The sequence below is a fragment of the Mycteria americana genome, chromosome 4 (assembly GCF_035582795.1).
Source record: "Mycteria americana isolate JAX WOST 10 ecotype Jacksonville Zoo and Gardens chromosome 4, USCA_MyAme_1.0, whole genome shotgun sequence".
In the NCBI taxonomy this organism is placed as follows: domain Eukaryota; kingdom Metazoa; phylum Chordata; class Aves; order Ciconiiformes; family Ciconiidae; genus Mycteria; species Mycteria americana.
This window is the reverse complement of record NC_134368.1, coordinates 58,449,970-58,474,285: the sequence shown is the minus strand read 5'-3', so window position 1 is coordinate 58,474,285 and position 24,316 is coordinate 58,449,970. Positions and strand designations below refer to the sequence as shown.

Here is a 24,316-nt window from a genome sequence, read left to right as displayed (position 1 = left end):
ACTTGCTTTTCACAGAAATTATTTCATCAGATCTCCTAACCTGCTTCTCTTCTGCAGTCATCTGTGACTCTGCAGGTCCAGCAGCAACAGGAGCATTCATGTACTTTCTTAGAATTTCTCTTCCTGTGTTTTCTGGGCTACTCGGGGTAGATGCTAAGAAACAAAGATTAAAATGCTAGCAGCTGCCTCCTTCTTGCCTTACTGTAATGTTCTTGCCATTGCTATCACTGTAGCAGCTGGAACAGCTGCATTAGGATCATTCTCGATGAAAAGTCCAGGCCTGACAAAACTTGAGCTCAGAACTTAACCTCTGCTGAGCTTGCAAGGGGGAAAAAAAAAAAAAACAAACCTGACTGTGCTTAGCAGAACAAACAACAAAATCAGTGTAGTTTGTAGGTATGTGTCATACATAACTGTAGCCAAATCACACAGAAAGAAGAAAGACAAATAAAGGCAGAGCTACACCTGTTTCTAATGTACTTACTGGAATAGGCACCACCACAGCAGAATTTGATTGAAGTGCTGCAGACATAGTATTTCTGAGGAGGGTGATGAAGCAATGAAGGCAGTTCAACACAATCTTTTTGGCTGCTCTGTTGAATACCTGCAGTTCTTCCACTAACTGTGCATTTAGAGCCTCATAGTCTTTCTTTGCCAGGTCCAGCTCTTCTCCTGTTGACCTCTGAAGGTAGCTGTTGTAGTCCAACAACTTGTCATAGCGCTTCTGGATGAGCTTCTGTGGGCCTGAAAACAAGGCTTGTAGTGCTGAGAGAGGAGTCAAAACAAGCTTGTCCAGCTGAGCCATCTGGAAAGGTATAAAACAGACCTACATATTACTTTATTCATAAAGTTCTTCAGACCCAGTAACAGGTTAAGCCTGATGGCAGCCTATCAAGCAATCTGTTAATTACTCTTCTCAAAGCATTGCTGTCAGAGGCAGCTTCAAGCAGGGTCTAGCATGAGTTAGAATCTCCTTTATAACATTGCAAAGGAGAAGTAACAGTTTTGCAGCTTAAAGTGTCTGGTAACGGTAATGGTCCCTTGGAGCATGCAGCCTGCGGTACTGCCCCTAGTGTGTTACCACTGAGGAAAAACTGGGCAAGGATCGGTGAAGTGGTCCAATAAAACTGGGGTTTCCATAACTGGAAGGCCCATGCCAATATACAGTCTAGAGGCAGTGAGGTCTTGTTCAATGGCAGTCTTGCAGTCTTGAATGCTATCAAAGCTTCCCTCCCTCCCCCCCACCTCCTGGAAACAGCTGTAACTCAATTCCTGTTTAAGCAAACACAAACAATCACTTGATTTGATTAAATTATGTTATGCTTGTTGGTTTTATCTCTAGTAATCAACAAAATTAGACACCTGGTAAAAAAACAAAGTCTTTCTCAGACTTTTCCATTAGTCTCTAATTGTCTCTAGGGATTAATATTGCATGAAATAAAATTTATTTTTGTGAGTCACTTGTTCAAATACAGCACAGGCTTGTAGTGAGTGAAACTCATCATCATATTAAAGCTTTTGGACGTTCTTTGTGAATTAAGTTGTTGGGTTGAATGTGAGAATAAAACAGCAGCTGTCCCTCTACCCTCCGTAACACGCCACAGTTGAGGACAGATCCATTTCAGCACCAGAATTGCTCTCCCAAGGCCAAGATGATGTACACTAGCTAGATAGTTCCTACTTTATTTCCACCTGAAAAACTGCGCTGTGTTTAGCAAACCAATTTTTTATGCATTTAGAAAACAATTTTTCCAAACCACTGGACCTGATTTCTGGAAGAGAAGAGGATATTGTGGATTTCTGTCCTAAAATTTTCCCTAAAATATAATGAGAGAGGAAGGAATTCATTATTGACAAATGCACAAAGGAAAAAAAAATTAACCTGAGCCCATTGCTGAGATCTCCATTGATAATACCCTTTCAGGAAAACATCTGAAGAACACTGGGTTGTTCAGTGAGAACGTTTACTCATCATGCAATGTCAGGACAAAAGTTTTTGGGAAAAAAAAAACCTTATAGGATAGAGAATCCTTGGAATCTTGTAAATCCAAGACGCAGAAATAAATAGATAATAAGTAGAAATTTACATGGTTAATAACAATGTCCACAGTTAAAACAAATAAGATTAAGTTTGTTTTGTTTTTTTTTAATTACATAGACCTTCAGAATAGCTGGGTCATGAGCCAATAGGACTTACAAAATTTTTTCCAAAAAAAAAGTTTTCTGTTTCATCTATTGTGGAATGGCTTCTGCTTTTCTTTGATGTTTCTGAATATGGGAGTATCTTCCATACTGGACACACTCATCACTGCAATAATAGAACAGTACTCTTCTGCACTTTATGCACTCATTTATTGTAAAGTCCTTGAAAATATCTTTCTGATTATTAATTTTTGAGATTCTTTTCCAATGTGAGAACTTCAAAGGAAAGGAAATACAACATCTTATGTCCCTGTCATTATCTGGGAGGATGTGGTCTGTCAAAGATCCTTCTGTTTCTTGGCAGACTCTGTTTTCAGTGTTTTGGAAAGGATTGAATGGCTATATTTTAGTCAGCACAAACCTAGGAAAGTATAAGAAAACCTCCACCTCTGAATTTTTCCAGCTTGAGCAGCTGTTTGAAGAAGCAGCCTCCCCCATTTTGAAGAGACATTTTATTCTGTCTTAGTAGAGCCAGGCATTAGAGTTCATTTGGACCCTGAAACCAAGAGGCTAGTTGAAAAACTATTACCTTTTTTTTTTTTAATTGCTTTTTAATTCCTATGGGCTATATTCAGATTTTTCATGGTTTCCCTATATGAAGGATAGTAACTTACTTAAAAGGTAATAAAGCTGAGATTTTCACAGCTCTATGATTCCAGGAGCTAATAGTTCATGAGCACCACAAAGATCACAAAAGTCACTCTAAAACTGCAAGCGTTGGTAGCAAAAGTAGCAAAGCAAAGATCTGCTGCTCTTGTCCGAAGCTCAGGTGAAATGTGCAAATTTAGCACAAAGATTTTAGTTTAAACCAAGGAATTTAGCTTGAGAAGTTTTCTTTAGCTCTTCTAGGGAAAACACAGTGCACTTACACTGAATTTTATCTTATTTCTTACAGAAACTCAACCAAAAAAACCACTCATTTTTCCAAATGGATTCCTAAGGTTTTTTTGCTCTTTTCTGTCCTGGTCTTCCTCACACATACAGATAGCTGTGTAACGCTGGATATTGCATAAACTTACAAGGTCTTCACAGAGATTTGCAGTGTTGTTCCGTTTTTTCGAACAGTCGTTGACTTTGTCGTCTTTGTCTTGCAAGATTTCCTGAAGCCCGATTATATTCTGTGCAGCCAGATGTATAGAATCCTAAATGAGAAGATGGTAGGAAGATGAAACTGTATTACGATCTGTTTTAATATACTGCATTCACTCATGCAGATACTGCAATAATACTGATGGAATCAGAAATATTTTCCATCTCTGACACCTGTGCAGTTTCTGTGCAGTTTCCAGCCATTGTGTGGTTGTTTACTGTGATAATATTTTCCTGTGTTTTGTCTATTTTCAATGTAAACTATTTAAGAATCAAGTTGTTAATGTTCAACTGAAAAAATTATGCCCCGACCTAATGAATGTCCCACTGGAAGTTAGCTACTCCTCAGCAAGAAGCCAGCTCAAGACCCATGCACCCTCAAAGGCCTCTTTTGGAGGACTAAGTAGGACTGCAGTGGTGTATTTCACTTACTCTGAATTTTAACTTAATGAAGTGTGCATCCACTTGGATAGGGAACTGTCAACACCATTGCAGGCAACAACCTTTGTCAGCTGAGCTCACTGGCCTTCCCCTGCTTGCTGAACCAAACGAGGTGCGTTTGCAATAAGCTCTGGCCAGCTGGCTATTGGTCTTACCTACCTCGCAAACAACCTTCGTGTCCGGTTTGGGCACATTTACACTTTGAAGGGCTTCATGCCGTCTACGAAGTTGGTAAGTTGTCCATGAGAGGGAAAAGTTGGTAAGAGACAAGCCAACCCACATCTTTGGAGAGGAGCATTAAAGCAAAGACATTTACAGCACTTGAGCACTCTGTACCGCTAATGCTAGCCCTCAACACAACCTAACAACAGGATAAAGGAAGGAGTCCTCGCATCCAAAATATGTATTTTAGGCCATTTTAATTCATGTGGCTGCAACTCAGTTCTTCCATTTGTAATGAGAAGCAGTTGGTGCTCCACTGCAGCAGATATGCATGACACATATGACGGCTTCCCACAGTGATTGAAAGCCGTAACTGTGCCACCAGAGACAGCACCTTCTTTTCTGCACTGCACCCATGGGTCTCCGTAGAGCCTGCTTGTGTAAGGGGAAAAATACAGAAGTGTGGGCTTCAAAACTTCTTTGCCATGGGCTCAGTAATGCAGCAGCAGCACAGCTCATTTATTTAATATTGCAATGTAGACAGGCCTGCTTATACATGATTTGGTGTTGCCTAACCAGTGGCAGAAATGTGTGTTAAACTGGTTATGGACATGGTTTGTGGCCACAGATTTCACAAAGGCCTGTACCCACCTGTAGATGTTGTGAGGAGAGTGAAATGTTCCTCACGCACAATTTCACAGTCTTCTCTAAACTTCGAAACAACTTTTCTTCCTTATTAAAAGTTTGATCTTTCACCTAAAATAGATGTTTGCACTGTTATTTTGGCACCCCAAAAGAGCCTGGCTAATGAAAGAAACATCCAGAGCGCTGCTGGAAAAATCCCAAACTTCCCCTGAACTACTCTCTTTGAAAACAGAACAGATCAGCCCTAATTCTCCCAGGCTCCGGTTTTAATCCAAGAAAAGTCAAAGGCACAGGGCAACGTGACAGAGAACTTAATTTTTAATCCTTGTGGAAGCAGGGAGCTGCCTTATTACTAGCACACCTACTTGTGCCAATAAAACTCTTCATCTTCTGTATATTTTTGCTCCATTTGAGGAAACAATAGTGAAAATTGTTAAGATACTTTTATGTCCTGGCATTCCTTCCCTGGGTGCTTATTGATGGGTGATGGGGCGATTTCCCCCAGGCAGGCTGTAGGTGGAGCTGTTACCTCTAGAGCCACGCCAGCTCTTCAGCTGGAAACCTCAGCAGCTGGAAATAGCCTTGTGCTACTTTTTTATGCTAGCTGAAAAAACCCTGAAAATACGTTTATTTCTGCCTGCCTTTTACTTGAGGAATCTGAGAAATCTCAAGTCTCATTTTCAGTGGTCTTGCTGTAAGGGTCACAGCGTGTTTCAGAGATGTGAACTGGGAACTTGCTTAGTCTAATTAAGCAGGAGAGAGGGCTGAATCTTTAGCAGATGTATCCTGATTCTAAAACGATTCTCAAATGTTTTAAGCTTAATTAAAAAACAAAACCAAAAAACCATAAAACTTCTAAAGAAAAGAAAGAAAAATCACATCTCCTCTTAATCAAATTTAATTCCCTGGTTTTCTCTGATTTTATAGCCTTGCTGGTGTCCCATTCTGAATACAAAAATTTCCGCTGTACAAATAAATGAACAGAAAACATAAATGTGGGTAGTTTGCGTCAGAGAAAGGGGGAAACCACTGATAAAAAACAAAACAGGAAAAAACGGCACGTATCTTGTAAAGTCACATCTAGAAAGGCAAGTGACTTTGTATAATCAGCCATCTCATGCAGTGAGGTGCACTGGATATCATTTTCAAGGTCAGTTGTAATTGATTTTCTTTGAGATTTAGATTTAAGCTTTCCTGAAAATGTTTATCCTGCTAGGTTTTGAATTACAACCTCAAAATTATGAAGGACTGTTTTCTTTTCAGCCACCCAACACCCATCGGACTTATCACAGGGTTCTTTGCCTCTAGTAGTTTTGACGGTTCCACGTCCTTACACATGCAGAGGGCAAACCCCATGGCCTTTCCTAGTCAGAAGTATTGCTCATCTTCCTTGGTGTGTTCAGAACCTGAATGTTACAATACGGAGCAAGATGGACTGAACACGTTCTCAGCACCGACAATAACTATTGCCGGTCCATCCACAAAGTGCTGATCTCAGGCTGAGTTTCACAAAACTACCAGTCACTTCCTCTCTGCTGAAGATCAGAAGTTTGAGAAACTCTTAGATAAAAAAGGAAAAGGTGGAGAACACATTATGTTATTTTCTATTTCAATCACAAAGATCTTTCCTGTCTTCTGTGACAGTCAGAAAATGACTTTATAAATGATGCAGAAAAAAAGCAACACCACAAACTCCATCTCCAACATGTTTTTAAAAATGCCCAGTGCAAAAGCAGAACTGAAGCTGTCAATGCAAATCTGCAGTTGGATGAGTAAGTACCTGAGGTTCTCCCCCCGTCAGTATTTTCAGATGGCTGGTGACCCTCTTGGATTTCTTGCTAATGGAGTGGATATTCAGTCGGGAAAACTTTTCTTTAAGGGTTTCATCATCATCATTCCTCTTATACTTCAGCACTGCAGACAGAGAATTTCATGACACTAATAATCTGTATTCGCAGGGCTTTTCACAGGGATGGGCACACAAATATGAAACCATTTGAGAGCAGACACTTTGATGTCACTTGCTGTAATCTTGTGTGAAAATGCTTGAGATTATGAAAACCCTGTTATCAACACTAGCCTTGGGAAGAGTGAAGTTAGGGCTTCAATGTGGCAAGTCTGTAAGAAATAATGCTATCACTGCATCTTAATTATTATCAGAGTTTGCAACTGCATTACGGACAATGAACGTGGATATAACATGAATTCTTTCATCATTTTCATACTTCTGGAGTTCCCAGTCAGATAGCATAGCTGGCTGAGGACAAGTGACATTAAGGCATCTGTTACCTTCTTGAAACCCAGCGTATTACACAACTTGGATAGCACCAGCCAAAACTTGTAGTGATATGACTGGAGTTGAAACCTCTCGTAATTGCCAGCCCAAACCTACAAAGACAGACAAACGTCTGTGCCTTTTTCTTACCTAAATCTTTCCTTCTTTTAAGTTCATTGATGTTCATATTAATGTTTTTCATAGCAAAAAGGGCATCTTGTAGCACCTCGTGGTCAGGGTGACAAGCAGGAGTTGAATTCAAGAGTTCACGGAGTAACAAGGGATATTTCATCACCCGTTGCACTGGTTTGATCATCAGGGATCCCATGTCCATTAGATTTGGCTTTCCTCTACAATTTATACAAAAAAAAGGTCACATAAGGAGAAACTCCTTGAAGACAAAAACTTCTTATTATTTCTGTCTAGTCATTGAAGCTGCTGCTATCCTTCAGCTGAGCTTTCAACTACAGAAAATATCAAAACCAGAGCAGTGCTTTGCACTGACTCATAGAAGTGCAATTACCGCTTAAGTCAAAAAATAAGATACATCTGTCAGGGAAACAGGGGCCGTTGTAAACGAAACCCTTCTCTCACTCCCTCGGTGAGAAACACACACCGGGTCTGAGTTTTCTGTATTTTCAGCAACCTACCAGACTAGTGCTTAGACATTACCTCTGAAACTGTCCCACTCAGTCTGAGGGTACAACTTACGCACCACAACACCCAGGAAGGGAGATGTAGGTGGAAAAGCAAATAACAGGAAGTTTGAGAAACACATGCGAGCGGGGCTATTACATCCTGCTCTGGCTCCTCAGGCTTCAGACTGCAACAGCTCCCTGCTGCGAGTAACTGGGATGCCTGTTCACGCCTGCATCCCTTCTCACAACATCTGTCAAGTCGCCACAGTGACCCTTAAGTTTTACTTTCTTTTGCCTGTGGTTTTTCTTCGCTGGCTGCCGGTAGGTTGTTTCTAGCGATGCCTGAGCTTCCAAAGGGTACCAGATCTGGCCTGGGGGAACACTGAACGTACAGGGTGTTCACCCAGGCTTGATCCAACCTGCTGGAAGTCGCCTTACGCGAAAGAAAGCAGGCAGCTGCCTAGGGTGGCAGAAGGATGAAGGTAGGAAAGTCACAGCTTCCAGCGTGGGCACAGGGACGCTCTGCGGCTCCAGGCTCGATCCCTGCTGGCTCGGCAGGGGCAGCAGAGCAGCTTCCCCGGGCACCCGAGCGGCTCAGGCCATCAAGGCCACCCGAGCTCTCTGGCCCCCGTGCGAGGGAGTTACCAGCCAGCTGAATTCATGCTCCAGCCCCACTCTGGACAAAAGCCTTTGCTTGAAGGGGAGAGGCCGTGCCGTTTGCAGGCCATCACAACAGCCTGGGAGAAAACAGGGGAAGGGCAGGAGCAAGCCACGCGTGCCTTCATTACCTCCCACGTGGCTGGTAGAAACATGGGGTCTCCTCAGAGTAGGTAACACCAGGTGGCCAAGCCCCAGGGCCAGGGCCAGCGGCTACTGAGGCTCCAGCAGCAGGACAGACATGTCCCTCGTCTCTCCTCGTTACAGCACGCTCCTGAGCAAACCAGGCAACGCTCTGGCACCAGTGCTGGTCCGAACTACCTGTGACTCCCAGACCTCCCCTTTGAGCGTAAGCTGTTGGTAACGGTGTGAAGGGCAGTAAAGCAGAGAAAGCTTTCCATTTGCATGCCCGAAAAGGCTGCTTTGGAGGGGAAAAGGTGGTTTGACGTTAACTATGCAAGAGTTAATGCTAGGCGAAGAAGGATTTCTGCATATGGAAAGACGGAATAACACAATGTAGAAGGAACATACAAAAAACGGGGATCAGCCACTTGGTTTTGCAGGCTGACATCTATTGTTCTGTGCAGCAGGAAGAGTAAAAGAGGGAAAAAAAAGCTTTCATTCCCACTTTTATATGTATAAAAAGTACAAGAGCCTATCCTTACTGCTGACTAATTAACTAACAATTTGAGTGCCTTTGAGAAGAGACATCTGCATATTTAAACCATCTCTCTCGCACAGGCATTATCTGTAAAAAAGTTCTGCATGAAAAAAAATTAACAGTAGCTGCCTTTTAAGGCTTCTTGATGTCCCCAAACCTTCTCATCATTTCAATCCCCCTCATTTCCCTGTATCCTACATTAAATATAGAGAGCTATTTTCCCTTCTTTCAGCTTCTGGCAGCAATAATGAAAAAAAAAATCTTAAATTGTTATTGTTTTCTCTGAAAAGCCCCATGAATGCAAATCTATAAAAGCTGCCTCATGAATGGAAAAATCTTCAAGTGTCTTCTCTTTATATAGTTGCACTTTGGACAGCTGCCCAAGTGATAAACAGCCCTCTGTTCGCATATCTGCATGACACAGTCTTGCAATATGGTTCGAGAGATAGTAGGTTTGTTATAAGATAATGACTCCCTGGGGCACTAAATGCCACAAAGTTCAACTCATCTAATTCTCCCCAGCAAGATCAGCTGATGATAGCCACTCTTCCCGGACGAGTCCTGTTTGCAATGCGCCCCGTTAGGACGCACCCGGCCGCCGGGCAGGACATGGCCTCGCCACGCGACCGAAACAGGCGAGTAACGGCTTGTGACATCTATTGTGCAGAAAATTAAGTTGACAATTCATTTGTGATGCTACTTTAGCCTTCCCTCCCGTGTTATTGTGAATTTAGCAAGCATTCTAGGTCATATGTAGCTGCGCTAATCTCATCGCAAATTATTACCGTAGCTCTGCAGTAAATGCAGCTGGCTTAACTGCAGTGAACTTCACAGCATACCCTTCCTCCTTCCTCCCAACAAAACAAAGTCACAAATGCAGAAAGATTCCCGCCTGTTTAAAAAACACATGGTGGTGAGCTATGCAAAGACAGGTGATTCAGGATTTAGTTTCATTTGCTCTCATTACCCAGCAACGAAGTCCAGTGGCAAACACGATAGCCAGTATGGTACAGCAGGGCTGACAAAAGAGCCGGTGTCATATTCAGCTTGGCAGTTTTGAAATGGGGTGCGTTCATCACAGGCTGCAGCACGACTTAAAGTCTCGGGCTTCACGGCTTACTGTGCGTGAGTTCGTTTTAGTGCAAGACATGCGGGGCAAATAATTCACTGTGCCGTAAGACTCTCATGCAAACCCAGGGAATTCACTGAGGCTGCACAGTTGTTAAGCCAAGCAGAATTTAAACCTATCGAGCTGCTAGCAAAGGGCAGCACTGTCTGGTATTTATGTAATTGTTTTCTTGATCATGCTTGAATGAAAAGCAATCTGGGAGCAGCAACATCACAGACCATTTGGGGTGAGTTACGCTGTATTTTCCAGTTCAACGTTAACCAGATTTTTGGGTGCGGTCCTGCCCAAGGGCTGCTGAGACTCTGCAACCTCCAAGCTGAGTTGCAGGTGATGGCATTTCTGAGTGCCCTGCCGGTCAGCAAGGAAGGCAAATGCCACCACACCATGCGAGGTAGCCAAGCTCAGGGAGGGTCCCACAGCTAAACCTGGCTCACTGCACTCTGCGCAGCTTTATACAAGCCAGTTTAAACTCAGAAAGTGAGTTGTATCCTACACTCCACTGGAAACTGAAGGAGAAAACTAGGCATTCATTTCTGATAGGGTTATGCAAGGCAGAGCAGCCAGTCTTGCGCAATTTCGGTACGTGTTGCTGTCTCACATGATCTTATTGTGACTCTGGATATTTTGTCACTCTTGGAGCCCCGCTCCTTGGGAGACTGGACTATACAAGAATGTCCCTTATGAAAACAAATGCAGAAAAACTATTTCATATCATAGACTAAAGCTTGAAAACCCCAACTGTAGAATTTCAACATGCAAATCCTTCAAAGTGTATGGGGGCCGAGAAAGCCAATGGCATCCTGGCTTGTATCAGGAATAGTGTGGCCAGCAGGACTAGGGAAGGGACCGTGCCCCTGTACTTGGCACTGGTGAGGCCGCACCTCGAATACTGTGTTCAGTTTTTGGCCCCCCACTACAAGAGAGACATTGAGGTGCTGGAGTGTGTCCAGAGAAGGGCAACGAAGCTGGTGAAGGGTCTGGAGCAGAAGTCTTATGAGGAGCAGCTGAGGGAACTGGGGTTGTTTAGCCTGGAGAAAAGGAGGCTGAGGGGAGACCTTATTGATCTCTACAACTACCTGACAGGAGGTTGTAGAGAGGTGGGGGTCGGTCTCTTCTCCCAGGTAACAAGTGATAGGACAAGAGGAAATGGCCTCAAGTTGTGCCAGGGCAGGTTTAGACTGGATATTAGGAAATTTTTCTTCACTGAAAGGGTTATCAAGCATTGGAAGAGGCTGCCCAGGGAAGTGGTTGAGTCGCCATCCCTGGAGGTATTTAAAAGACGTTTGGATGAGGTGCTTAGGGACATGGTGTAGTGGTGGTCTTGGTAGTGTTAGGTTTACGGTTGGACTCGATGATCTTAAAGATCTTTCCCAACCTATGCGATTCTGTGATTCTGTATTTTACACTGATCTTATTTATGACGTGCAATTGACTGACTGACTAACAAATTCTCTGACTTTACAGGTGTTCCTCTCCTACCAATATAGCGCACACTTGCTCCTCTTTTCTCTCTTAACATTTCTGTCTGGGGTTGTAATCATTTTCTTCAGTTCAGCTAAAGCCCTCCTCTGACCTCTCCCTGCAGGTAACTTCAGGACATGCTGCATGTCAATGATCCCAAACGGCTGGATGTCCAGAAACTGCAGCTGTGATAAACTCTGCTTTATAGCTTTTCAAAGATGTCACATTTGGCACAGAAGTCCCTTAAGCACAAGTTATCAGTGGCTGGGTGAGTATTCTGGCAAAGTGTTGCAATGAGCTTGTTCTTTTCTGATGTTCTTCCAGCCACTGTCAGAGGGAAGATCCTAAGGTGGACTTCTCATACAGGGCTACCGAAGGGGTCGTCACCTTAGAAATCGCTTTACCTGTGAACCTAACGTGTTATTGTAGCAGGTCTACAGAGGCCTATGCAAAATGATTGCAGAGTGTCTGGATTTCAAAGACTGACGCTATGTTGTTGACAACCACTCTTGCGGACCTCAGAGCTCTCTAAGCACATTTGTAAGACAGCGAGGTGATAATAAAGGGCTCCGAATGAATTAGCAACCAAATTAAGAAGCTTCATAAACCACAAGTTTTGAAAGATACTGCAAAGCTAGTGAAGTGGTAATTAGAAAACTAGACAGGCTTAGGGAAATTAAAACTGAGAGTCTTTATCACGTATGTCCTGGAAAAATCTATGGGTTATAACTATGGGTTATACTTGTGTTCTTAAAATTTCCACATGTACAGTTTTAAGCATACTAAAGATAAATTAAAGGTATTTTAAATATTATTTTACATAAGAAAGGCATAGTACTTACTCTTCCTCATATATCTTTCTGCAAAAGAGAAGAAAACAAAACATATATTAGATTCCTCCCAAAAGGAATTATACAGATCAGGGGCCACATTCTCAGATACACTTCAGTGACACAGAGCAGCCGTATCTGGCCAGTTAACTTAGTTTTATGGCTGCTGTGTGTCAGCAGAACTGCACAAAACAGCCAGAGGGTACCGGTGAATCTGGCCCTATATCTTTTTGAAAGGACAGCCCCAAATGAGAAGGGATTGTCAGAAACCTGGCTTTGGCTATAAGACCCAGCCTTGTCCTAACAGTTAGAGAAGGAAGTTTGGGTCACTGTGCAAACAACAGTAGGTAACATCAAGTCCTTAATACAAAAAGTAAAATTAACCATGCCATTCTTACACTTTACATACATTCCCATCTACTCTCTTTAAATAGAAATGTATTTCTGAATGAGAAAGAGTACATTTCAGGCCTTTAGGATATAGAATCAATGAAGCTGTTAAGTTTTTTGGAGGCTACACATCAACTGAAACCTCTTCAGAGTAGGATGGTGTTGATACATATACTGGAAGCAGCAGGGACATACAATTGTAGTTTGGAAACGTGCAAACATGTGCAAAGAATATTTTCCTTACGGTACAAATTGACTCACATGCAAGGGAACCAAAATGTCCCTCCATCTCTGCGTTAGGCTTTCCTGACATCACTTCACCAGCCACTGCTTTTTGACTGCCTGCATTCCTATCTCCTTGCCCACCGGTGCCTAACTGAGCATCTGGAAGCTGGTGCTTTCATTGCTTCGGCACTGTCAGCACTTTGCATGCTTATGACGTCCCTCTGCCCCTGTAATAGTTGACCAAGCTACTTCAGGCTGAAAGCAGAGCAGGTAGTTGCCAGCATCCTTTCATTTTTACCAGCTGCATTTCTTTGGCTAAGCTAGCAAACAACATCCCCAGTTTGCATAATCGCTGCTGAAACACGGGTCTCTACAGCATTTGGATTTGCACATGTCTCCAGGGCAGACACCTACATTTTGGGATGGAATTTCTCCTCTTCAGTCAACAGGAGGAATAGGAATCTCAGCATGGCTAATTAAATCTGATTTGTCTGTACAGATGTGCAGAGTGCCACTCTCAAATCGCTCCTGTATAGAAGTTTTTTTTCACATGGCAGATATTACTCAGCTGAGGAACAGAAGCCCCTAGTAACATTAGCCCATTTTAATTTAAAGAAAATGGAACAATATTCTTTCCAAGGAAAAAATAATTATTTAAGAAGTAAACATTTTTCAAGAATAGTCATCACCAGCCTCTGCATTTATTATGTCTCACAATGGAAAAGAGCCTATAACTTACTTGGCAAAATGCTGCATAATTTTCTTCCTAGGGCAAGTATTCTCTAATCAGTAGTAACAGGCTTAGGTGACCACAGCTCTGCATTTGGGTGTCTACTTTCAGGTCTTAATATTTGAATTGGATGCAATCTTTAGGCACTGGGAAAAAACACGGCGTAGTATATACGCACCAGTGCTTTTTTCGTTGGTTCCTGTTTAAAGGTTAATCAGGAAAGACCAAGACAAAACAAGGCTTCATTGTGAGGAAGGCTTTGTCACTTCCTGCTAGCAAAGCCTACAATGGCTCAGCACAAAATATTCTTTCTCTTCACAAATCCCAGCTGTGATGTTGGAACAGGAGCTCCTCTTGCTGGCTCTGGAATCCAAGTGGCAGCATCCACCCTAGCGTGTACGTGGACGCTATCTTTTATCTTTATTTCCTTCCATGTCCCCTTGCCTAAGCAGCAGGGATGAGTGAATGACAGTAGCGGCTTCTCTTGATTAGCCGGAAAAGAATATTGTAGGCATCAGCAACTAAAACACCCCCTTAGGGGAGATACCTGGCCATCCATTAGCCTGAAAGCCTGAGTTTATATGAAGATCTATTTTTTTCAACTTCCAGGGTAGCTAAAGCCTAAGTACCCTGCACATATACTTTGTTATGTATTTAATAACTGGACATGTTGCACAAAATAAGCCTTATTTTCAACATAACCTGTCTTCAAAGTGAACATTTCTCTTTTAAAGTTGTTAATATTTTCCTCCCTACCACTCTTTCCAGATTTCACTTGGACATACTTCCCTGAGTCTCCTTAGTCTTAACACATCTCTGCAGACTGATCACTAACTGAGGTGTGGTCGAAATATCTGTTGCCGATGTACACTCCATTATTTGTGATAGCTTTACATCTCTCCTACAGGCATGCAGCATGGGCCTTTCCTGGAGCTGGAGCTACACCTCTGATCTGAAAGACCGTGGTGCATTCCCTCCTGACAGCTCCGTGCAACGCTTTTGGGAAACTGAGGGGGCAAGGGGATTTATGCGTGGGAGGAGAAGCGCTCTCCATGGAGTGGATAAGCTGGTTCCTGCAACTGGCTGCAGGAGGAAGCCGTGCTGGAGGAAAGATGGATCTGTTATTCTGGGCATCCCCAGTTCTTGACACATTTCCATGAGGGGCTGGTGCTGGAGGCGATGGCACAAAGCACCTTCCACTGGTGGGACCCAGCAGCTTGCTCCAGTGCTGATCGCTCTCAAATACCCCCATCGTGAGGGGTCCAGCACCACACAGCCACTCCAGATCCCTGGGGCCTTGCAGCAGGGGCCCAGAAACAGCAGTGCGTGCGAATAGCACCGTTCCAGGCTATTTTAATTCAAGCAATAGAATTGCTGAAGGTGGGGGCAGCATGATTCCTAGGAGCTGGGCAAGGTGTTCCCAATAGCCCATGATATGATGCAGCATTTTTTTTGCCAGTATGGGGCACTGAAGCGAAGGGAAGAGCAACCTTTCTTGCGCTATTTTTGGCCATCTTAGAGAGAAAGAAATCTAATCATGGCCCCTGGCTTGTCATCTTTTCATGAAAGCAGCATAAGCCAGAGCTCCCAGCAAGCCTCATAAAACTCCGGATTTACAGGGGCCCTTTCATCTACATCCATTTAAAATGTTCCCTGCCAGGCAACTGACTATGGACGGAAATCATCATTTGAAAAGATCTTACTTTAAGGACTGTACACAGTGTCTTAAATGCTGCTTCAGTTCTTCATCCTTTTCATAGGATTCCAGCATGGTGTGTGCATCATCGTGGCGATAGCAGTAGATTTTATATGTGTCTTCTAGTGGGCCTTTAATCTGCAAGAACACTTCCCCTGTTAAGGAGAAAAACAAAGCGTGTCAAGCCAGACAACAGCATCTCAGAAGGAGTTTTATTATTCCACCACATTAGCCGTGAGCTAAAAAGGCTGGCTTCCACTTTACTTCCCTTAGAAATGATCTTGCATGTTTATGTGCATTATTTATTACATGTATTTCTCAGCTGCTCATCTTTGTCATAGCCAGGCACCATTATATCAGCGTTAATGCACAAAAATTCCCTCAGGAAAAGGCATGAAATCTCTACAGCCTGCACCCCTTCACACACAACTCCCTAATTCACTGCCCCAGCTTAATGCCCCTCCAGTGGAAACCACACAGGAGAGCTTAACTGTTAAGGGGAGACCACTTTTGTGTCGTGGGCTGGCAGGAGGGATGAATGTAAGCCTGTTAATTTTCCTTTTGACTTTTTTTCAACTGAATATGAACTTAAATGGGTTATAACAGGAATAATGACTCCATCTCCCATTAGCCGTTTCACTTTTATCTGTTTTGCAAAATCCTGAAATGGCAATTGTTACGACCTAGAATAGAGATTTTTCTTCACATGACAGAGGAACGACCTCCACACCTCCCCTAATTAAATAAAACCACCGTGGATTACAGCCATTTTTATATAGTATTTAGGTTTATATACAACTGAAAGGGGAAAACATTTCCATTGCCAGTCCTCTACACCACCATTTTCCCCCAAAGAACAGTTGGGAATTTTAGAGGCACTAAAGGAGTCCTGCACCCATTTCCCATTTAATTCTGGTGCCTAATTCTCTCAGCCTAAAACTCCTGTGTCGGTTTCTGTGTATGTAAGAAATATCTGAGCGGAGAAGGCATGTTTCATCTCTTCAGCTGAGATACTCATTCGGTTCTTACGCCCTTACGTAGCAGCGCGCTGATCAGCATCCTTGGAAATGCATATAATACACAACAGCAACGGTGAAAACTCCTGTCTTGGGCATTTACTGAAAATTGCATCTATGTGGCAACCAGTCCGATGTTTTATAAACATTTCTGTTGAGTTATAGCAATGATTATTAAAGTTAAAAGCCGAACACCACATTAATTGGGAGCTCTCTATTCATTCAGAGTGAGCGCCAAGCTGTCAGGCATCCTGCATGTTTCATCCTGACCGGAGTGGGCTGTTTCATAATACATTGCATTGAACTGCTCCGTCTTAAAGTGAAAAATGATTCAGTTACCACAGTAACACAGCTCTGGATTTTTTCCCCTAGCAGCGAAGGTTAACTGGGCTGTCTAATGCATGTTGGCTTCAAGGTGCGAATAAGGGAACAACAATGACAGAGCTAAGACCACACGAATTTATTTTAGTTACTGTAAGGCCACAGTCAGAAAAGCACCAGCATCCTATAGTTAAATGCTCTCTAGCTGTCTGTCTCCTCTGTCTTGTGCTTAATGCTAATGCTGATGGCTACCAACGCACGTTGCATCCTGACTTTCCCGTGAACTCTCTATACAGGCCTTTATTAGCCAACGGTGTAAGGGGAAACCTTAATAAGCTGTCTCTTGATCCCGCTCCCTTGGCACCTGATTCTCAGAGATGCTGAGCTCTCACAGTTTTCACTAACTTTAAGCGGAGCTCCAAGTGCTTATCACGGCTCGTACTATGCTAAGCCCTCAAGTGAGGTTATGTTTTCAGTAGCAAAAATGCAAGCTATAGACTTACAGCTTATTTCAGCATATACTAGAGGCTGGAAATTATCATTCTCTTCTTCAGAATGAAAGAGATGAGCAAGATCTCTTCATTGATGTATTGTGCCACAATGACAGATACTTTCATTGATGCTCAATGATGAGAAAAATTACGTGCTGATTTCACGGATAGGGCCTTTTAAAAGCAGACAGATTTCTTAAGCCTAAAGCCCTTCTTGGTTCTGAGCCGTATGGACCAAATCAGATGAGCTTTGGGCATATCACTGTGGGAGCTTGCTTTATGGGCCAAAACCACGTTGTATTTGGGGATGGGTTTAAAAATACTGAGTCTTTTGTGCACTCTGACAGATCCAAATCTGCCTGATGCCTCCTCTTAAGTGTGGTGGTCATCAGTCTCAAAGAGAAAATCCTAGGAGGAAGGCTCGAGCGACAGAAACAGTTTCTCCCTGTGGCTTTCAGTGGTGCTTCCTCTGTGGACAGCAGTGGGAGAGGGAGGAAGAAGGGGTCTAGTAGCTAAAGCCAGGGTAAGGTTACTAAGTCTTCATATTCCTCCGTACCCAGTATCCAGAACAGAGAACATAAAAAATACAGGAGAGAACTAGAAAGGGTATTTAACCTCAGCGGCATTTAGCATCAGAAGACCAAGCACCACAAAAGGTCCATCTACATTAGCATTTTAGCTCAGATTAGGAGAGGGCTTTTGAAGCCGATCTCTCAGTAGTCCTCATCTCCCATGCCTTGGCTGTGTGGTGGAGCAGTCACAGACACACAAACTGGATCCCTTTGAGGATGGTAATTACCAGAAGACGCGTTCCGAGGGCACGTCTTATGCAGTCCAACCATAAAGGGCATCTCTCAATCTACAGGAACAGGCTACAGCCAATCTGAAGTAAGACCTCTTGACACGTGTGGTACGGATACCAGGTCCTTAGCACCGACTGTTTCACTCTGCAAGTCTGCTCCTATTGGACATTACTACTCATCAATGTGGACGTAGCATAAGGTGCGGAGAACATAGATTACAATAAGACATGAATACGAGCAATCGCATTGTTTTGGTTTCAAACCAGTGAACAGCAGTTCTCCTCAACCTCACCATGACTGGGTTGCCTTTCAGACTAAGATATTTCAATACAAGATGTCTAAATACCATAAACATGATAGAATACGATCAGTGTGTTAAACAGATTCTCAGCCTGCTTTTTCTATAGACTGGTTTTAACAACTTTTACACTGATTATGAAGATCCTGAAGGCAAAATTATCACCTTGCTGTACTTTTAGAGGATGACAAACTTACTAACTTATTGCTTACAGTGATGCAATTATTCTCCCTGCTTTTGTCTCAGCCTTTGGAAGAACAGCTCACGCCTTACGTGCCATCTTTTTCCCTGCCATAATTTAGTCAACTTTGTGATCCACAATCCCATACATTTTTATGGTTCTTTGTCTGATTCTGGAGAAATACACCCCAACAGATCGATGAAATTGTTTGTCTTTACTTCTGGATGTGGCAGGGAGCTAAAAGGATGATTCTCTTGGCTGTGAGAAAGGCACTTCCTGCTAGAATAGAACATTGCTTATTAAGGGTATGACTCATCATGATGCACTTTTATTGAAATACCGCCAAACTACACAGTCGCATCAAACTACGTTAAGCTGTTGCCTTGGCAAGCCAGATTGAGACGTGTTAGGCTTAATACTTTTCCCAAGCCTCATATGTTTTAATGTCATGTTTCTTAGTCAAACGACAACCGATGATTTTTTACCCCGTTGTTTGGGAGAAGAGGGGTCCTTTCTATACTATGTTACCTGTGGTATGTAGTCAGTTTAGGGAAGAAAGAAACTCTCTGACCTCTGAATCACGGCTAGAAGTCTTTTAAACTAAACTGGCTGACTTTGCACTGAAGTAAATTAAGAATTCTCACTGGATCCCTTAAGGTGGATCACCCACTGCATGTGCACTAAAGAAGCAGTCAGGGGAGAGCTGATGAGTGGTAACTTCTTAAATCTCTCCAGCTGTGCCAGAATGTCACGTGAATAGATCACGGTCTTAACATTCATGGCCTGGACTGCAGAACATGTGACTGTTGTGATAGATCTAGGGGCAATCCATTTGCTGAAAATACCCATGATCCCTACAGACATTCCTGCACAGATTCCCACAAATTTCATCTCGGTTAAAGCTTTCTTGCCTTTACTGACTATGTCCCTGTTAAGCCTTAACCACCTCTTACGTGAATCGTATTGCCAGTAGATACAGGTTTACAATATTCGGGGCGGGGTGACATGTTTATTATTCCAATAATTTTTAATGCTTTTCTTGAATGGTACAATTATGAGTATGCAGTATAAGAGTTGGTGTAAGGATGAGCAATGTTAGGTAAGCAATATCAAACTAGGTGAAAAGGATATTATCAGTATGTGGCATAACTCATTGCTGCAGTTTTTACTCATGCTAAACTCAACTCTCTCCTTCCTTCCTTCCCCTCTACATCCAGATGGACAGAAAAAGAGCATCATGATCATACAAGTACAGTGGAGCAACTGGACAGGTTTCACGTGTCATTTTTCCTGTGTCGTTATGGACAGCTTGTAGCACATTAGCCTCTGGGAGTGGTACTAGTTAAGTCTGATGAGGGTAGAGGACAGGAGAGTGTTATGTTTATTTTTTCACGTAGCTTTGTAGAACTCAAGAGGACAGTAAACATACCGATTATTTGCATGGGTGGTTCCACATCTGTCGTGGCTTCTTCCAACAATGACAGCAGTTTGGCTGATACTTGATGGACCAATTCAATGTTGCCAAACAAGCCATCCACGTCAAAGCGAGCAATCTAATGGAATACAAATATTAAGCAGCTACTGACGAAGGATAAAGAAGGACATTGTGTATTAGAGACCTTCTCATGCTATGCCCTGAGTGTTCAACACTCCAGGAAGCACCACTTCTGCAAAAGCTCATATAAACATCCTCCTTGTGACTTCAAGGACACATACACAGTTTTCAGATTAGTATAATATGGTCGACGCAGTTAACAAAGGGCATGTTATCAAGTCCTTTCAACCTTATTTTGAACTATTCCTAATCTGAAAGTGTTTACCTAGGAAGGAAATAAATATTATCATCTGAATAAAGAAAAGATCCTTAGCTGGCTTTAAAATGTTTGTTTACTTTCCCACTGAGAAAAAGAATAGTTGACAGTGGGTTTGATTCCCTGATTACCAGTTGCTAACAGAGGCCGCTACATAAACTGAGACCTTGGCGCTTTGGTGCCAGCTACCAGGTTCAAAGACTTCCAGATGGTGGTACCGTTTTAAGTTAGTTGTCCTATAAATCCAAAAATACAATCAAGATGATATAATTTCCACTAAACCAAACACATTTACAATTCTGGGTATTAATATAACCTAAAGAGCTTCCTACAGAGCCTGGGCACACAACATTGACTTCAGTGAACCGCACCAATTTACAGCAGCAGAAAATTTGATTCCATGCCCCTACTCCTTTCAGAGCAAGTAAAAAATTTCCAGGACACATACTTTTCATGCAGTAGTTAGTTATTTCCTTGCACAGCAGGGCAATAGTTAATATTCGGGGACAACTGGAGATAGCCAGTGGTAATGTGCTAATACTGAGAACAAAGGCGAGACTGATTTCGACATCCATATTGATATCCTCTGAATGTATCTCTCCATTAGAAATAGAATTGCTGACTTACATAGCAGCTTACCAGATGCCAGGAGGATCAAATTGCATGCTACTGTAACAGAATCAGAAATATACTTTCAGTACTAATGCAGTTAATTTCTTTATAAGTATTATAGGGGCTAAAACATGTTTTATCCTTTTGGAAATATGAAACAGATTCATTGCTAGGTCAATTTTCTAAATGCTATCCTTCTCTAAACACATTACAAACTTTCAATATGGTAGTTTATTCGAGAACTAGCCTTAAAACCATACAACATTCTTGAAAGCCTTTCAAAAATGCAGAGGTTATTAAATTAAGACAGTTATAATCTCTAAATTACTTTTCCTGTATATATCTAGCACAGGACTTCTGACCTCCGCTCCAGCACAATGCCTACATAGTGTTTGGAACTACGCTGTGCATAGACACTTACACACGCTAATACAGTGACAAAGGACAGAATCAAAACACATGTTTTCAGTTGACTGGAAAAGAGCAAAGGAGTACAGCATGCTTGTCAAAAATCTCGGCGAGTTCAACCAGGGAATACTCTTGCTCGGTGCTGGCCAGGCTGGGGAGGGCGTCAAGTGGAGACTACTTCTAAGCGGATGAACGAGTGAGGAGAAACAAGAAGTCAAGAACTCCTTAAAGTTATGCCAGCAGATGCCAGCTCTTCTGAAAATGGGTTGGAACAAACTCTGACAGAGTTTTAAGAAAGCAAACAGGTCCTGCGGGAGCTTAAACCGCACAGGCTTCAGCTGGCCACAGCATTTCCCAAAGAGGCAGTGCCAACGTCATCTAAAGACACTTTGGCCCCTGCACCTGTATTTTGTCACCAATTTCATAAGAAACCCTACATGCAGAATACTTTGTTTAAGGTCTGTTTAAAATTATTTTTATTCTGTATTAGCAGTAATTCTTTTATTCCCAGCTTTTGGCTGCACAATTTTTCTACAAATTGAAATACTGTTGAGGAAAAGGTGCTCTTTGAAGTCTCAGCTGAAAAAGAAAATGGGTGTCATTGGCCTAATAAAATCTTTTGCCTGAAAGATAGTTTATGAGCCTTCCTTCTTAAATGTACCTTTTCTGTGTAGAATGCAAATTTCTGAAGTGCTCACTGGGCTGTCAGGCATGGTATTTCTCCACCGCAGCTGTCTGAAAGGCTGGGTAAAGTTATCTTTATGACTGAATTTAACCTTGATGGGGAGGTTTATGCCATTCCAGGTTGTTATTATGGAAAATACTTGGTTTTATTGGGTTTTACTGCTTTTGGAGGCGCCAGTAAAGGTCTGCCAGGGCTTGTACCAGGGGTTATAATTACAGAGCAGTATGGAGAAGTGGAAGCTGCTATTGCAGCCCACGAGCAGGGATATAGCATCCAAGCTGCCCTCTGGGCAAGTACCTTGATGCAGGCTTTATGCAAGCGCAGCGCAAGCGTCAGGAGCGTATCTGACTTCCCGCTCTCCTCGCTAGAGCCCTGGCACGTCCCTTTCTGGAAAGCTAGCTCCGGACGCACTCCTGGCACCACGTCACCCTCGCGCTGACACTTGTGCTTGCATTAAGATTATCTGCAAGCAGAACGTGGGTGAGTTGAGACCTTGACGTCACCGCCCCGTCCTCCGCCCCCGGCACTCACCTGCTTGTTTCTCAGGGGCTGAATCACTTCCTTGATGCAGAGATCCAGGTCGCTGATATAGTCTTTCTCCGTCTGCATGAGTTCTGCTATGATTTTCACCCTCTTGGCCATCATGCATCTGCTAACTTGTCCTTCGTCCTCCTGCGGCAAAGTGGCATGGGATGAGGACCCTGCCTGTGGGGCCATTTTTTCTGTTTAAAAGAGGGAGATTTGTGAGGAGCATCGTAATCCCACGTGCTGGCCCAGCTTGCCCTGCGCGACTGTGGGGGAACGTAACTGGTGCCTGTTAGAAACTCCCAAATTGCCATGGGGAGCAGGAAAAGAAGCGTTAGAAATGGCAATCCCAGATCAGGCCGAGTGTTGTCCCATTTCCCTCCCCTAAAAGCGCACACGGGTTTGGCAAAGGAAACCGTCTATTTGGCAGTGAGGGGATAACCCATCACCAGCTTCCCCGGTTTCGATGGTACATATGTGGGCAGCAATTTTCCATGGAGCACAGGAGAGTCTGATCCTTGTCACACTGAAATTCAAGGATAGCTGATGCCCTTCTACTCCTTTGAAAACACAGTCTCGGTCTGACATCTGTTATGATTTGGAGGATGGGAGAAAATGTGTTCCTGTGGAAGAAAAAGGCTGTGTTTACCATAAATAAGCTTCACTGGAATAACCTTTGCTCTGTACGATGTAATGTTGAGTGTATTCATGGGAGGCTGAGGGCTGTAGATACTGGAAGACAAACTTCCAAATGAAGACAATGTTACTAACAATGATGATGAAACCTGTAATTCTGTTTAAAAAGATTTCTTTGAAAGAGACAAAGGAATTACAGGAAAATATGGGAAAACCTTTAATGATCAATAACAAGCATTTCTTGGAACAACAGAGATCGTTGGGATCAGGACATTCTTAACCATTTTTCCATACTTAAGACCTAAAATACCCAATTTGTTCCAAATACATGGAAATGCAAGTGAGTCTTCTACAGATAGGTAATTTATGTACGCTACAGGACCTGCACACAACCTACTTATCTGTAATGATGGTCTTCCCTTTTGCTGGTTCATAAGCCAGCCTGCAGACATCCATGTCAGCTATATAAAGGGCACCAAATTTTATCTGTGTACGCTGACAATCTGTATTTTTCATTAGGAAAAACACACACACACACACACACAAAAAAAAAAAAAAAAAAAAGGGAAAGATTTCAGAGGCTATTCTGGTGTTTTTCTGCTAGCCACAAGATGGTGCAGAGCACCAACAAAGATGGACATATCGTTGCCGTGCTCATCTCTGCATTACCCAGGTCGTGCTTTGACAGCACAGGCTTTTATTGCCCAGCAGCAAAGGACGGGAATCTCTGCTGAGGATCAGACTGCTCTGCCTTCGTGTCAACTTCTTGCAGGGAGCATACTGTATAATGAAGCAACAGCAAGCAGTATCTGATGCTTTGCTTGCTGATAGCCAATACTGAATATACTGCAGTTGTTTGAATTGATTGTCAAGGGAGAGGTCATGAGCACGCAAGTGAGCGTCCAGAACAGCGTGCAGCTCACCAGTACAACGCCGGCCAAGGCTGTAGATGATAATGTGGAGCTGGACTTGCGGGAAAACCAAGCAGCTTTCAGGAGAGAGGGCTTCAAGCCGTGTTCCGCTGAGAGGTGTAAAATGTTATAAATCCAATGTATCGTCATCCCCAACCCCTTCTACAATTATGCTGACCACTGATATTCAGAAAGGACAGTTTTGTTATTGATCCTTCTCCCATCAGGCTTTCTAGTGAGACTGATGTGACCACAGTTATTGTTTTAAATAGCTGCTTTTGGGACTGCACCTCTGCCTCTGTACTGATAGTTTTAAACCGAGGACAAGGAACCCAAAACTGGGGAGGAGGGGCTGTTGTTTCAGACTTTTTTGTATTTAGATGTACT

The 24,316-nt window shown here is 42.9% G+C and overlaps 1 protein-coding gene across 1 annotated transcript in view; it reads right to left on the bottom strand.

The window, feature by feature from the left end:
* Positions 1-24,316, bottom strand: part of ARHGEF38 (Rho guanine nucleotide exchange factor 38) — a 36,868-nt gene that overhangs the window by 4,078 nt on the left and 8,474 nt on the right. The window contains exons 2-10 of the mRNA XM_075500669.1: positions 22,389-22,579; positions 19,771-19,894; positions 15,239-15,386; positions 12,203-12,220; positions 6,965-7,164; positions 6,320-6,453; positions 4,546-4,650; positions 3,222-3,344; positions 485-805 (exon numbers count right to left, since the gene is read on the bottom strand). Of these exons, the coding sequence (XP_075356784.1) occupies positions 485-805; positions 3,222-3,344; positions 4,546-4,650; positions 6,320-6,453; positions 6,965-7,164; positions 12,203-12,220; positions 15,239-15,386; positions 19,771-19,894; positions 22,389-22,579 (1,364 nt within the window). The remainder of the gene's footprint in view (positions 1-484; positions 806-3,221; positions 3,345-4,545; positions 4,651-6,319; positions 6,454-6,964; positions 7,165-12,202; positions 12,221-15,238; positions 15,387-19,770; positions 19,895-22,388; positions 22,580-24,316) is intronic.